This window comes from Micropterus dolomieu, linkage group LG01, assembly GCF_021292245.1.
Source record: "Micropterus dolomieu isolate WLL.071019.BEF.003 ecotype Adirondacks linkage group LG01, ASM2129224v1, whole genome shotgun sequence".
NCBI lineage: Eukaryota > Metazoa > Chordata > Actinopteri > Centrarchiformes > Centrarchidae > Micropterus > Micropterus dolomieu.
Genome location: NC_060150.1, coordinates 36,592,590 through 36,607,042, shown reverse-complemented (window position 1 = coordinate 36,607,042; position 14,453 = coordinate 36,592,590). Strand labels below are relative to the sequence as shown.

Below are 14,453 nucleotides of genomic sequence, written 5' to 3'. Positions count from 1 at the left end.
TTCAGAAAAGCCAGAATGAGAATAGTCGATAGGCGATTTTATAATAACTGTTTAAACGATGCAATTTCATCACATCAGATTGTCGAGGAAGGAGTGAAGAATATCAGCTTAATAAACCAGCCGTAAAAAAAAATATTTTCTTACAGCAAAATCAACCAACGCCAAGATAATTCTTGTGTTGCATAATTGCACTTGTTGAATAAAATAATGTAATCTGAAACACAGGTGATGTGTATGTAGGGAGGAAACCACAAAAAAGTTACAACGTTTTGTTCTGAGATTGTGTGCGTGTAATAATACAATGTGAATATCATGTAAATGTAATAACAAAGAGACACTGTTGACCCCAGGGGGCAGCCTCTTACACAGTCTTCTCCAGATCCCCCCATGACTCAGGATGGACATATTTCCCATTAGGCAATGTGTCAGCTGTCTGAGAGTGGGTGGATGTTCCTGGGGAGTGGGTAGGGGTGGGGTTTGAAGCGTGGATATTGCATTTCATGTTCCAGAATGAAGCCCATAGCTCCACACCGAGCACCCAAGCTATAAATAACCTGCCAGTTGGAGCTCAGTTGAAGGGTCCGGACAGCTGCGGAAGTGGGCAGTCCCAGGGTTCAGCTGGTGTGGGCAGACTGAGTGTGTGTCTGAATCTTCTTTCCAGGCTGGAAACTAAACTTACTCTGCTATAAAGAAGATCCACTTTTGTTTGATTTGAAGGCCCTGAAAGGCTCCTCAAACTCCCCCTTGCCAGCAACAATGGCTCTACCAATAAACCCCATGGACGAACCCAGGATGTACCAGCAGACATTGCTCCAGGACGGCCTGTACGACCTGCTGGAGAATGAGAAGCTGGTCGACTGTGTGCTGAAGATCAAAGACAAGGAGTTCCCCTGCCACCGGCTGGTCCTGTGTGCCTGCAGCTCGTACTTCCGCTCCATCTTCCTGTCTGACCTGGAGGAGAGCAAAAAGAGAGAGATTGTCTTGGAGGATGTGGAGCCAGGGGTCATGGGGTTGATCCTCAAATACCTGTACACCTCCAAAATCAATGTGACAGAGCAGAACGTCCAGGACATCTTCGCAGTGGCTAATGTGTACCAGATCCCTTCAATTTTCACTGTATGTGTGTCTTTCCTACAAAAGCGCCTGAGCCTCAGCAACTGCCTGGCTATCTTCAGGCTCGGCCTGATGCTGGACTGTCCCAGGTTGGCTATCTCTGCTCGAAACTACGCCTGTGAGCGTTTCCAGCTCATCTCCAGAGATGAGGATTTCCTCCAGCTGCTCCCCAGTGAGCTGGCAGCCATTTTAGCAAATGACAAACTGAACGTAGAGACAGAGGAGGAAGTGTTTGAAGCTTTGATGAAATGGGTGTCCTGGGACACGGAAAGCAGAGAGAAAGAGCTGCCAGGTTTGCTGGATTGCGTTCGTTTGCGTCTGGTCAACGAGGATTACCTGAAGGAAAAAGTGGAGAAACACAAACTGATCTCCTCTAATCCTGAGTTGCAGCAGAAACTCCAGCTGGTCTGGGATGCTCACGCTGGGAAAATGCCAGAGGTTAAAAAAAGCAAGAAGGAGGACGGCGGAGCGGAGAAAGCTGGAGAGAATGAGGATGTAGAGGAAGAAGAGGTTCTTCTCCCAGGTATCTTGAATGACAACATGCGATTTGGCATGTTTGTCAGGGACTTGATCCTAATGGTGAATGATACAGGTGCAGTGGCCTACGATCCGACAGGGAACGACTGCTTTGTGGCATCACTGTCCACACAGATTCCCAAAAACCACATCAGCCTGGTCACCAAGGAGAACCAGATCTTTGTGGCAGGAGGATTATTCTTTGATGAACAGAACAAAGAGGACCCACTGTGCTCTTATTTCCTACAGGTAGGAGGGACGCTAGATAAAGTTGTGAGATAAAAGAAGATGACATTTTGCAATAACAGAAACTGATTCAGCTCAGCCTATTTTTGGATACGATATTATTTGGAGCCCTGCAGCTCTTCTGCCATTAAGGAAGTAATAATAAATATTTACGTGACGCAAAACACAATATCACCCCTCTACTGCTAAATGTCGCTCAATATATATTTTAAACATTTTAAAACCCGATCAGTAAAAAAATCATGCTGTGCAGCCCAGTTTTGTTTGGTTTAATGGCGTTTTTAAAGAAACCAAAGATGTCAGGGTGAATTTTTGGGACGTCTATAAACGTATCTGTTTGATAATATAGTGCGGCCATACAAATCAGTACAGTATTTATACTTCACGTGGTGTAAATGTAACCCATTCACAAATGTTTGACTCCCGTAACCTCAGTATGACCCGGTCAGCGCTGATTGGCTGGGGATGCCTCCCATCCCGTCTCCCCGCTTCCTTTTTGGGCTGGCTGAGGCCGAGAACTCCATCTTTGTGTTGGGAGGGAAGGAACTGAAGGAGCAGGAGCTCATGCTGGACTCAGTTTTGGTCTATGACAGACAGTGAGTATTTGTTAAAGTTCATGATGAATTTAGTGACATTACTTAATGGACTGCTATTCTCAGGACTGACTCCTAATTAATTTGCACCATTCCTGTGTTTTCTCATTTACAGATCTTTTAAATGGGGTGAATCAGAGCCAATCCCTTATCAAGTCTATGGACATGCAACCATATCACATAATGATGTTGTTTATGTGATTGGAGGAAAGGGAGACAACAAGTGAGCATTAAGTGTGACCAAAATATTAATATCCATCTGTGGCCAGTGTGAAGATGCTTTATTCTTCAGTGAAGCAAAAGACAGAAGGAATATATTTTTTCATAATATAGACAAACAACTATGGATTACATTTGTATACCACTTTATTTTATATATAAAGAGACCACTAGAGAATGGTTGACCTCATATGTAATATGTTCTCCATCTCTCTTGTGAAAAGGAGCTGTCTAAAGCAGATGTGTGCATATGACGCCAAGAGATTTGAATGGAAAGAGCTTGCACCCATGAAGGTTGCTCGTTCTTTATTTGGAGCCACCGTTCATAATGACAAAATATATGTGGCAGCAGGAGTCACCGACACTGGGCTGACGGACTCTGTGGAGGTCTACGACATCGCTGCCAACAAGTGAGTTCCTAGAAATCCTAGGAAAGGCAGCATAAATGAATGTGGGTTCTACATACAGGCTTGAGGCACGTGCAAACAAAATGGTTGCTTGGACCTGTTTGTGTGTGCACTTTGCAGAATGAAGACACAGGATATTGTTGGGTTTACTGGGTTATTGTATTTTACAATTTGTTTCAGTCAATTTAATTGTAGCTTACTTGTTCTTCATAATTTCACATTACTAACTTAATTGTAAAGCACTTTTTTCTTGTGGGAAAAGAGATTAACATGACAACCTTAATTGAAAGGTTAAATGTTACTTGGTGGCTCCAAAGATTTCCGAATCGAGCTACTTGAGCCCTATTGAAGTCTATTGCACTTTGCTGAGCTGTACCCCTGTGTCTGTGTGTGTGTGTGTGTGTGTCTGTGTGTCTGTGTGTGTGTGTGTGTGTATTTACATTTTTCAGGTGGTCAGACTTTGTAGCGTTTCCCCAGGAGCGTAGCTCTCTGAACCTGGTGTCTTTGACTGGCTTCCTCTATGCTGTAGGAGGTTTTGCCATGATGCCTTTAGAGGACAGCGACGAGATCCTTCCCAAAGAGATGAACGACATCTGGAGGTGGGTCATAATATCACACAGTTCCTTTCCTTCACACATTCATACATTGACATGCTCTTGGTACTTTCTATAATTAGGACTAACATCTATAAAGATAAAGTCACCCTTTGTTGCATTGGACGGCATGTTAATAGAAAGTACAACTGGAAGTTTGGTAGGAATCAGATCAACCATTTGCTCTGTTATTTTAATAACATTGTTATTCACAATATATGCAAAACATCCCAGGTTATGTGCTGCTCACCTGCACTGTTGATTACTATTTTTTAGGTTTGATGAGACAGAGAGGAAGTGGAATGGGATCCTCAGAGAGATCCAGTACGCTTCAGGGGCCACTATTCTGGGGACCCGCCTCAACACCCTGCGTCTCACCAAGATGTAAAACCCCCTCCAGTCCCTGCTTGTTAACAGAAATCTGTGCTTGTTAATAACTACTTCATAGTAGTCCAAACTGGGCTCAGAGTCACAGTGACATCTAACACCAGTAGACGTTAAGAGTCAGCTTAGTATGTTTGGTGTTCAGGTTGTTTTATTTTACACTATGCTACAGCAGCTGTAATGATTAACATCATGGACAATCATTTTTTGATTGAAGGCATTTTTTATATATGTGTGTTTCAGTGATTTTAATTGAAATTGTAAAACTGTAAACAATCTGTAGCCAGCTGACATTTGACATTTTTTTTCACAGTATGGAATAAAACTGAAGTATTTCACATCAAAAACTGTCCTGATAATCATGGAAAATGTGTTGGCAAGAAGTTCTGCATTTCCCAACAGATGGCAGCAAAGGCATAATGGAGGTGCCTCTAAGCAGGACTGGCACATGACACAGTTAAAAAACAATTTCAGTTTCTCTGGGCAAAAACAAAAACACAATACACATCTCCATTTGCAATAATATATCTATAATGTTTAATATTGAAATGATTTCATTACGCTCTGCTGTGTTACAGACAGTAAACACTAGTCAATAATACAATAAAAGACAGAAAATACAGTCTAATGTTATTAGCACCTCTAGAAACTAATGTCCTTGTACGGTTTTTAGTATTTTAATATAGCTGAACTGGACAACTACTGCCTACACATGGTCTTTGTACACCAGAGTTAACTAAGACATAGTGTTTACATTATAATGTAGAGAATCAGCAAATAACAGTACACATTATGATTTCTTTAACACAACTGCAGTGTGAGTGAGTATGGAAAATGTAGAGGGTATGTGGATTTACATCTTCATCTGAATTAACTGCAGCATTGGTGCCCCTGGTTAATATCACATGTATCTTTGCTCAAAAAGCTGAAACATCACAATTGAACATATTCATTAGAACAGCTAACCAAACTTTCACATGCAAAATAACCAACAACACTTGTTTTCCAATTTTATGTTGTAGTTTCTATGGAGCCCAGAAACTGACCAATTGTAGTGAAAGACTGATTTAAAAAATACAACTGAATACACATATTGAATATTACTGCCAGTAAAAACATTTAAATAGAGGTAAAAAGGAATTTTACTTTAACCTCAAAACAGTTGGTAAAAACAGCTAAACATTATAATTTACGTTCTTTTTAGAGGACTGTGTGGCTGGCTATCTTAACTGACAACACTGGTGGCTAAACACACTGAGCACCTGCATTGTTACCTAGCTACTTCATTAAACTACAGCAGCCAGTACACGTAATGTTAATCATCCATATACTCAACTATACCTCTGTCTTGTCACTTTATAAACTTGTGTAATAGTAGCTAAAGCATTAGCTTGAATATTTGATATGTTTCTGAGTTTTATCATCCCACTCTTGCAATTTTTGTTTTTTTATTGTCTGTCTATAAAATTTTGGCAAAAAAATAAATCAAATAAAAATCCCGGCACCAAAGGTGACATCTTCAATCGTCTTGTTTTGTCTGACCAACAGTCCAAAATCTATTACCGCAGAATATTTTTACACTCCATTTTATTAATTAACTAACATTTATTGACATATTCAGTTATATTTTTGACTCATCTAATAACCTTTTGCTTGTTTTGTGGCTCCATAAAAAACAACAAAAAACTGCTCCTCCAATCTTAAAAAAAGAAATACTTTTCCTTAGATTCTTACATACATATAATACTTTCTCTCCAATACCGTCATGGAACTTCAGTAACTGCTACTAAAATAAGACAGCAATATTCCCAACACTTTTCTTGAAGCGGAAGGCCAAACAATCAAATCCTTTTTGATACACACTTCGGCTCTAGAAGCTAAACCCAAAACTACAAGTCCCAGTAGAGACACCAACTTGGCAATTGCGTGAGCACTCTCCTCTGTACCAACTGCCATGCTCAATGCTTCATTATGTGAGAAACATTTGCTTTGGGTGCAGTGCAGAATGCACTGTCACTGTGTCTAGGCACCCACTTAATCACTAACAAACCCTCATTTAAGGACAAGGGCAGGTCCACCTTTGCTTAATCTAATACAAGCCTTTGGCTATTAGCCTTAGTAAAGGAGAATTTACTAAGGCTGCCTTGAATATAAGACTCTAAAACAATGTGCAAAATTTCCCTTCTCAGTATCTAGAATCTCAGTTTACTGCCATTAAATTTAAAAATGAATGTTTAAAAATGTCCTTGTTATTTTCTTTTTTTAGGATTTGAGAGATGTCAGTGCATAAATGTTCGTCTTTGACACATTATTAATGTACAGCTTGATTAAGTGTAATTAAATCACTTGAAGTCACAGATGGGTTTTTTCTTGTTTGCAGCTGGATTTAGGGAAGACTTGTTCACCATTAATCCAAGACAAAGGATTAACATTTAAACCATGCTTTCTAGGGTGGATTTAGACTTTCATAGCCTAATAACTCTCTTCACTTCCTCTGAACTCTGTGTCATGAACTATATATGTAATACAGTGGGCAAAGTGTGGTAAAACAGACAATTTAGGTAGATTATCATTTCATAAATTACAGCCCTTCAAAAATTCTGACCCATCTGCCCAGTGTCATTCACCTCGAAAATAATGTTTGATTTACTATACCAGCAAGTGAATAATACCACACAGGTTTGGAAGCTCGCAATAGATTCTAGTATAATATTTCAATCTGATTTCAAGCAGGTACATACAGTAGGATCAATTTTTGTAGGCTCTGAACAAACCGTTCTGATGTCCCTCTGGTATAAAAAAAATATTGTTTCAGAATACTGAACATCTGCCAAGGAGACTGCATTTTTGTAATTTCTTATCTTATACCATGGAAAAATTCAAAATTAAAAACATACACCTGCCATCAGCACATTTCAATTCAAATAACTGCAACTGTATCAGCCTTCAAACCTTGCTAGCTGAACTGGAGTATAAAGTGCTCACAATAATGAATATCTTTGTCATTACTTAATTTGGCAACTGACACCTTCCTTTACACTTTCTTATGGCCTGAAATAATTATAAACATATTAAGACCTTTCAAAAGGAGCAAACTGGTAGTTTCTCGGGTTTTGTTAGTGATAGGAGAACCAACCAAAAACAGCCACAGCTGCACTATGTGCACCCTCAGGAAGGTGTCACAAACACTTGTTAAAGAAGTGCACAGTGCCAAACAGGCAGACTGAAACACCAGTTTAGGTGCGCTGACTCCACACCACAGCGAATAAGTTATTCTAGGTAACAAAACACAGGTCAGGCCGCTTCTGCAACTTACCAACCACAAACTCTGATAACATTTGAACAGTTAACTCAAAGAAATTGACTGCAATTTGTAGAGTATATCAATTAAAGTATCAATATCCACACAGTACTTTTAAATATAATGTATGCCTTTGAAGTTTGATTTTCCTGGAAATGTTGGAAAAAATTTTTTCCAGTACACATATCTGCTACCTATTTTTTACCTTGTATCTGCATACATGTTCCCCATTATGGGCTAGTGTGGCAATCAAATTCAAAGTGCATAAATCAGTAGTATAACCTACTATCTCTTCTCCTTTACCATTAGCTACTACCATCATCCTTAACACAAAAACATTCAAATCCCTCCAAGTAAGGCGAATACACAAACTATAACCACAGTATCTCAGTATTGTCTCTTGGGCTAGAGCTTCTTAAAACAGTAAAGTGTGAAAATATATCTTAGCCATCTTTAATGAATGATAGTGTACTCTTAAGGGAGGCTTTTCTCTTTCTTAAGTGTACGATTACTAACAGAGTGCAGTTAACAAAGATGCCACAAGAGAGCAACAGTCCATGTTTGTGTGCCACGTTGCCTTTAGTCCTCTTTCTGTCAACAACCAGAAGCCCTATCTACCAATGACCTCATCAAACCTTAGATGAGTAGAAGATGCTGGCAGTTACCTCATCAAACTGCTGAAAATGTCTAAACTGAAGCTTGTTTCTGACCCTGGAGTTCAATTGTCCAGTAAGGCTAAATTGGATTTATCAAAGCCAGAATATATTCAACAATTTAACAGCTCTATACTTTTCATTTAAAGGGCAGTCTCAAACTGGACCCTGTACAAAAGCAGCAAATCAAAGTACAAAACATATGTTAGACACACAAGGAAAGTACCATTATCAAATAACATCTGATGTGGCCCTAGCTTTTTAACAATGGCAGTTTATAAGAAATACATGTAAGTAGGGTGAGCGAAGACTTAAGACTACACTAAGGTGCTTAAATTTGCCTATTAAATAAAAAAAAAAAAAAAAAACAGCTTATTACATTTACAAAAGCTTATCCACAAATTTCAACTTAGTACCAGCCAAGACACACGTGGGGGCACATTCAACTGACTCTCCAAATGTAAACATGAGGAATTAATCACAAGAAGGAAACATACCTTAACAATATTTACAGGTTAATGCTAAACTACAAGTAGGCTATCTATAGATAAAGTGAGCAGGAGTGCATCGATAGTGCACAGAGAGTCTTTTTGGATTTAATTGATTGAAATGTCAGATTTTAAAGGACTATTCTGACATTTTGGCAAGTATGCTTTGTTGCTCTCTTGCAGAGTTATATGAGAAGGTTGATGCCACTCTCATATCTGTCCATCCAAGATGAGTAGACGCTTAGCGTAGCATAAAGACAAGAAACAAGGTGTCACATTTAGCCTGGCTCTGCCCATAGGTAAAAAGATCTGCCTATGTACAAAAACCTAAGTGTAAAAAAAAACAATTGGGATTTACTGAGTGTTAAAACACAAGCTGTTTCCCCATTTCCTGTCTTTCAATAACTGAACAAAAACCAAAGTAGTAAAACCACAAATTGGTGTTTTTACTCTGTTTTTTGTACAATAAAACAAACAAGATTTAACATTTTAATTAGTTAGCTTTAGAGGGGCTGCTAGGTGATTTCTTTTTTAACCTTCAGACAGAGCTCTGTTTCCATCAGCTGCTAGCCGGAGCTTCAGATTTTCTCATCTAACTCTCGGCAGGACAGCAAATGAGTGTATTTCCCTATTCCTTTAAGAGAAGAACTTTTTACTGACAATGATTTGATTATATTCTTTCAGTTCTACTGCCAGTAGGTTCATGACAAAAATGTCAAAAGTGCACGTTGAGCCACACATTTTTGGGCGGTTTTACATACTGCATGTCCCTAACTTTGCTCACCTTCTACAGATCCCTGTTATAAAAAATTGACTATGGATAATAGTGATGTAATCATAAGGAGCCCTTTTAGTGATGCACTAATCACTATCAGTGCTCTTTGAGAGATTTAGGCATTGGGATATAATGTTTATCATTTCACAATATACATCCTGATGAAATGTGCACACTCAATCAGCTACGTAAGCAGGTTTTTGTGAAGATTTTTACACCTACACTCTTAATATTCTGGAAACTAATTACACAGATTGGGTTTAGTTTGGACATGAGGCGGAAGGTAACACTGACATTTGATTTTAAACCTACAAATATACTGTAGGTCAGAGTACATTAGGTTTTACAAGTCACAGAATAGTGCGATATCGTGTCAAAGCCAGATCTACAGGAGAAGGGTGCGCCTGCTTAATGTAAGCAAAAGATGACAGTCAACAAATTACTCCATCTCCTGAATCAGGGAAGCTCAAGCGTTGATTAGTTGAACGTAGATCATTATCTCCCGTCTCTGCTTCACATCTCTCTCACTCACACACACACACACATAGTCACAAACACCACACGCTGCATTGCACGGCCGACTCTCCACGTGTCACAACTTTTCTTACGTCCTTACAAACTGACGTAACAGGTCACAAATTACACGCTATCACAATTATAAAAATGAAGACAATTAGGAGTATATTTTAAATATCACTAGAGGTAAATGTAAGGTGCAGGATCGATTATAAATGCTATGTAACATTATCTAACTAAAGCGGGTGAGCTAACAGGATTTGGTTATTGGCAATGCCATATACATGTATATGCTCAAAGACAAATCAGCATTTGGTTATTGCTGGGTTGGACCAGAACCACTCGCTACATCTTGGCAGGGAACGATCAAAAAAAAAAAAATTATCTTAGTGTGGTTCTCACTCGATTAATCACCCCAGTACAAGTTAAGATTTAGGAAACTCTTCCTCCCACTTTGAAAAAGATGCTACAATCAATGCATTGTGCAAGGCTCTGGAGAGATGTGTGTGTGTTAGTGGAAAATCCCAAATGAAACCAGAACAGAGTTGTGAAATTCATGAGGAGAAGCGTTGTGACAACATGTCCTACTGGACTCTGAGGTTATCTATTGTATTTAACAGAGTAAAAAATAACTTTTTCTTATTGTGGTAGGTGTATGTGTGTTTTTTATGAGGCCTCCGTGTAGCCTTCAGTCAGTTTTTCTCCTCAGTGTAAATGTCACTGAGGTGCATCACTCTCCCGCCGCAGGAGTCCTCTTAAATGCTCTAAGAAAAACAAAGTAACAAAAGTGCTTTAGATGCTACAGAGATTTGTTAGTTGTTGGAGTTCATCCTACCGGCAGAGAACAGGGGAGGCGGTGGGGGTAAATGAGGGGTGGGAGGCAGCCCCCCCATGGAGTGCAGCAGGGGGAGGGACAGCTGGGTGCCATGGAGGGGGTGTGGGCTAGAGGCAGCAGCGGGTGTGGTCACAGATGTGGCAGGGAGCGCCGCCCCCAGCTGCACCTGACCAGAAGAGTCCACAGCGGGTGAGGCCAGAGGCTGGTCGAGGCCGAGGGGGTTGTTGCCGTCTGTAACCATGGGGTTGCTGACGTGGAAGCATTTCTCCCTGTGAGCCTTGAGCATGTTAGAGAAACGAAAGCGCTGGCCGCACACCTCGCAGGGGTAGGGCTTCTCCCCGGTGTGGGTGCGGCGGTGGCGCTTCATGTTCGGCCGGCTGGTGAAACTCTTCCCACAGATCTCACAGATGTACGGCTTCTCTCCTGCACAAAGAGGGACACAGCTGAAAAACATACCTTCTTGATAACATTTATCTTAACATTTTAAGCTGCTATAATCAATATTTTTCTATCAATCTATTCATATGATTACAATGGTAATTTAGGGTTTGGGGTGTTCTTAAAATGGAGCTTTTCAGCATCTTTAGCTCATTGTTTTTTGGTGCACAACTTTATTGTTTGGTTCAGCCTCATTGCTCTTGTAGCATCGTATTCTGACACAGCAGGCAGCTGTTTTCACCAAAAAAGTTCTAAAAACCAACGCTACGATACGCTACCTGCTCAGGACCAAACAGCAGACAGATACAGTAAGCAACTACTTAAATAATGTTTGATTTAATATACCAGCACCCCGTTTAGTTTTTAACTACCACCTGTGCTATGGCACTTGATTTCACACTATTCTGATGCTCTGACAGCTGGTGGCAGTAAGGTTCAAAGTCCTTACATGGAGAGAGAGGGGCTTCTGGGGCGCTTACGCTATGGTGCAACTTGAGCAGTGTGAATGCTGTTGTAGTCTTTACATTGTATGCTTGTTGTATGTTGGTGTGCACTAATTGCCTCTAGTGGGATAAATAGAGTTGTTTGAACCTGAACCAAGCAAGTCCCACCACTCGGCAGCCATCTTGGTAACACCTCTGGGCAGTTATTTCAGACTAACAACATCAGGCCCCTGTGTGAATGAATCGAGAGAGCCATAACTGCACTATCAATGGTCACCAGGACAAAAAAACTGCATGTATAGAATCACGAATAAAATCTGATAAAAACAGCTGAAAAAGTTTGTTGACTTTGCCTTAAAGGTTTTTCCTCATGTAGTGTACAAACAATGTGGATTTGTGGATTTTATATTAAATAATTTGGAGACTCAAAATTCCTCCTCTCTCTCTCTCTCTCTCTCTCTCTCTCTGAGAGAAGGGGGGGGGTATCAACTCTCAACAGACGGCTGAAGAGACCCCAAAGGAAGAGGTGAGAGGTTCGCTCTCCCTAAGTGCTGTTTCTGGGCAGTCTGATCATAAAACTGGCCACCTTTGGCAGCAGCCGTGATAAGCCTCGGTGCCTGACTGTTAAAATGACAAAGAAACACTGACCAGAGATTAGCATTCTCCTGAACAGCCTATCAAAACTCTTCTTAAGAGAGGGCAGGAAACCCTAAACTGCCCCCCACACACGTAACCATGGCAACTGACCTTCCTCTTTGTTTGATTACCTCACATCAAAGGATATTCTCCTTTCACAGCCAGATGTAAATTTGGGAGAAACTCCAGGACACCAGAAGGACAGTCCTAAATTCCTTTGTGTAAACAGAGTACTGTCTCCTCAAAACTCAAAGCATTACCTTGTTTAATTAAATAATCTTTAAGTTACTCAACTAGGTCTCCCCACTCCATTTTAGTATTTATTATGTTACCATGTTGTTGTTATTTGTTGTTGAAAAGAATCTAAACATGTTAATTTTGTAGTGTTTAATTTTCAGCAAGGACCCCTGATTTTTATTCATTCTATAATAATCTGTAATCTGTAATTCTGTAATCAATGCTTTGTTCACAACACTTTCTGACACTTCCTTTAGAAATGATGATAAAGAAACGTCATCCTATACTCGAGCAATTTTCCAGCTCGAATTTGAGGTTAAATTGACTAAATAACTAAAGCTCCTGAGCAACAGATTGTTTAGGGTGAATCAAAGCTATCCTCATGTAACCCGAGCTCCCCCAAGTGGACAAAATAAGTATTACATGCTATCGTCTGAAATACTGTTTAATGTATAAATGTCACTCTGTATTTACCGGTCCATAATCTAATGCCATTCGTGTATCTTGCTTATAATCTCTAAGAACGAGTAACAGCCAATATATCCAGAAAGCTAGTTAAGTTCCTCTCATCTGTGATTCTGAAAGGCTAACCTTAAGATCTAACTACTGACAATTGTTTTCCTTTTTATCAAGTGCTTAAAACTAAGAACGGTACAACCGTTTGACAGAAAAGACAGTCTCAGGAAACCAGAAACAAGCCCTCCCTCAGGGGAACAAAGGACTGCCCTCTGGGAACCACGCCCCAACAGACAAAAGCAGTGACCCACGTTGTCTTGTCCTCTCTTGTCCTCTGCTTGTTCCTGGCTCTCCAACGCCCAGCGTGCCCCCCCTCCCGGCAACGCCCTAAGCAGTCCGACCCGGCGGAGCGAAGGCTTGTTCGTTTTCAAGCCACACACACGAAGTGCCGCGACCTCAGCTTTCCCTCGTTTCCAGCAACTGTGCGTTTTATTTTCTTTGGTTTTGTTTTGTTAAAAGTTATCAGACCGTTAAGTTACACTAGTTTAATTCAAGAATGACCAAGTTCTTTTTAAGCTTTATCCTTCGAGCTAAATTACACTGCTCCCACTGAGATCGGACCCTGCTACGTGGTCCCGCCAGCAGTAACAAAGGACAACCAAACCTCTGACCCGAGCCAGGGTTGGAAAGGCCCCCCACTGCGAGTTTCTTCAGTAAGCCGACAAAAGACGGACCTCCGGAGCAATTCCCTGGCAGAGAAAGTGACTGGCCGACGGCTTTAAGCTGTCCTAACCGAGAACGCACGGAACTCAGCCAGTGTGAGGCCGTTTAACAGCAACCGGCTGGGAGAAACAACATCCAGTAAGAACAAAACCCTGCATTCTGTGATCAGTGATGTCCCATAGTTGTTAATAGATTATCTTTAACTCTTAAAACTCTTAGCTTGCATTCATTAGCTGCCCCTATGAGTCAAATACTCCCCACAATAGAAACCCACATTCTCATTGTTTATTTCTTGGATGTATATTTTAACCGCATTTTTATATTCACCTTAATTAGTTAATCAATTCACTGTAATCAAAGGAATTGTGTGTGTATTGCCTATCTCCAAGTCCCTGCCACAAGAATTTACCCCTTTGATACTTTCACAGTCAGCCCCATGTCTACCTGCTTGCAGCTATTAATGATTCAGCAGTAAGAATCACAGTCCATAGGGTCTCTTTAAAAGGGGATAGTATGTCAATGTTATGTTTAAAGCTTTTTTCCACTGCCCCCAAGTGGCCGAAAAAATAAAATCAGATTAAGGCCTTATGGCTGGTTTAAAATCACACATTCTTCTGTCAGCAACACTCCTCCTCCTGAACTCCTGAACTCCTCCTGAACACTCCTGAAAATCCTCAGAAGTAATGCAAGAAGTGACTCACCAGTGTGTGTCTTCATGTGTTCGTCAAAGTACTGTTTCATGTTGAAGTCCTTTCCGCACCACTGGCACATGAACTGCTTGTGTCCGATGTGGATGCTCATGTGGGAACGCAGCTGGTATTTGTACTGGAAGCGTTCACTGCAGTTCTGAAATGACACACAGTGAATATTTTTTACACAAA

At 40.5% G+C, this 14,453-nt stretch overlaps 2 protein-coding genes across 2 annotated transcripts in view; one reads left to right on the top strand and one right to left on the bottom strand.

Moving 5' to 3' along the window:
• Window positions 1-735: 735 nt before the first annotated feature.
• Window positions 736-4,075, top strand: klhl40b (kelch-like family member 40b). The gene is made up of 6 exons (XM_046067735.1): window positions 736-1,878; window positions 2,311-2,471; window positions 2,584-2,691; window positions 2,912-3,097; window positions 3,544-3,693; window positions 3,964-4,075. Exons 1-6 carry the CDS (start codon window positions 757-759, stop codon window positions 4,073-4,075), a joined length of 1,839 nt encoding a protein of 612 aa, XP_045923691.1. The 5' UTR covers window positions 736-756.
• Window positions 4,076-4,584: 509 nt separating this feature from the next.
• The window catches only part of zbtb47b (zinc finger and BTB domain containing 47b), a 29,543-nt gene continuing 19,674 nt past the window's right edge, over window positions 4,585-14,453 (bottom strand). Inside the window, exons 5-6 of the mRNA XM_046067415.1 lie at window positions 14,274-14,418; window positions 4,585-11,062 (exon numbers count right to left, since the gene is read on the bottom strand). Coding sequence (XP_045923371.1) covers window positions 10,617-11,062; window positions 14,274-14,418 — 591 coding nt within the window. The 3' untranslated portion in view covers window positions 4,585-10,616. The remainder of the gene's footprint in view (window positions 11,063-14,273; window positions 14,419-14,453) is intronic.

Coding starts and splice junctions, on each gene's coding strand:
- klhl40b (XM_046067735.1), top strand. CDS start 757: ATGGCTCTACCAATAAACCCCATGGACGAACCCAGGATGTACCAGCAG. Junction 1,879..2,310: donor TGTGCTCTTATTTCCTACAG/GTAGGAGGGACG, acceptor CCGTAACCTCAG/TATGACCCGGTCAGCGCTGA. Junction 2,472..2,583: donor GTTTTGGTCTATGACAGACA/GTGAGTATTTGT, acceptor TCTCATTTACAG/ATCTTTTAAATGGGGTGAAT.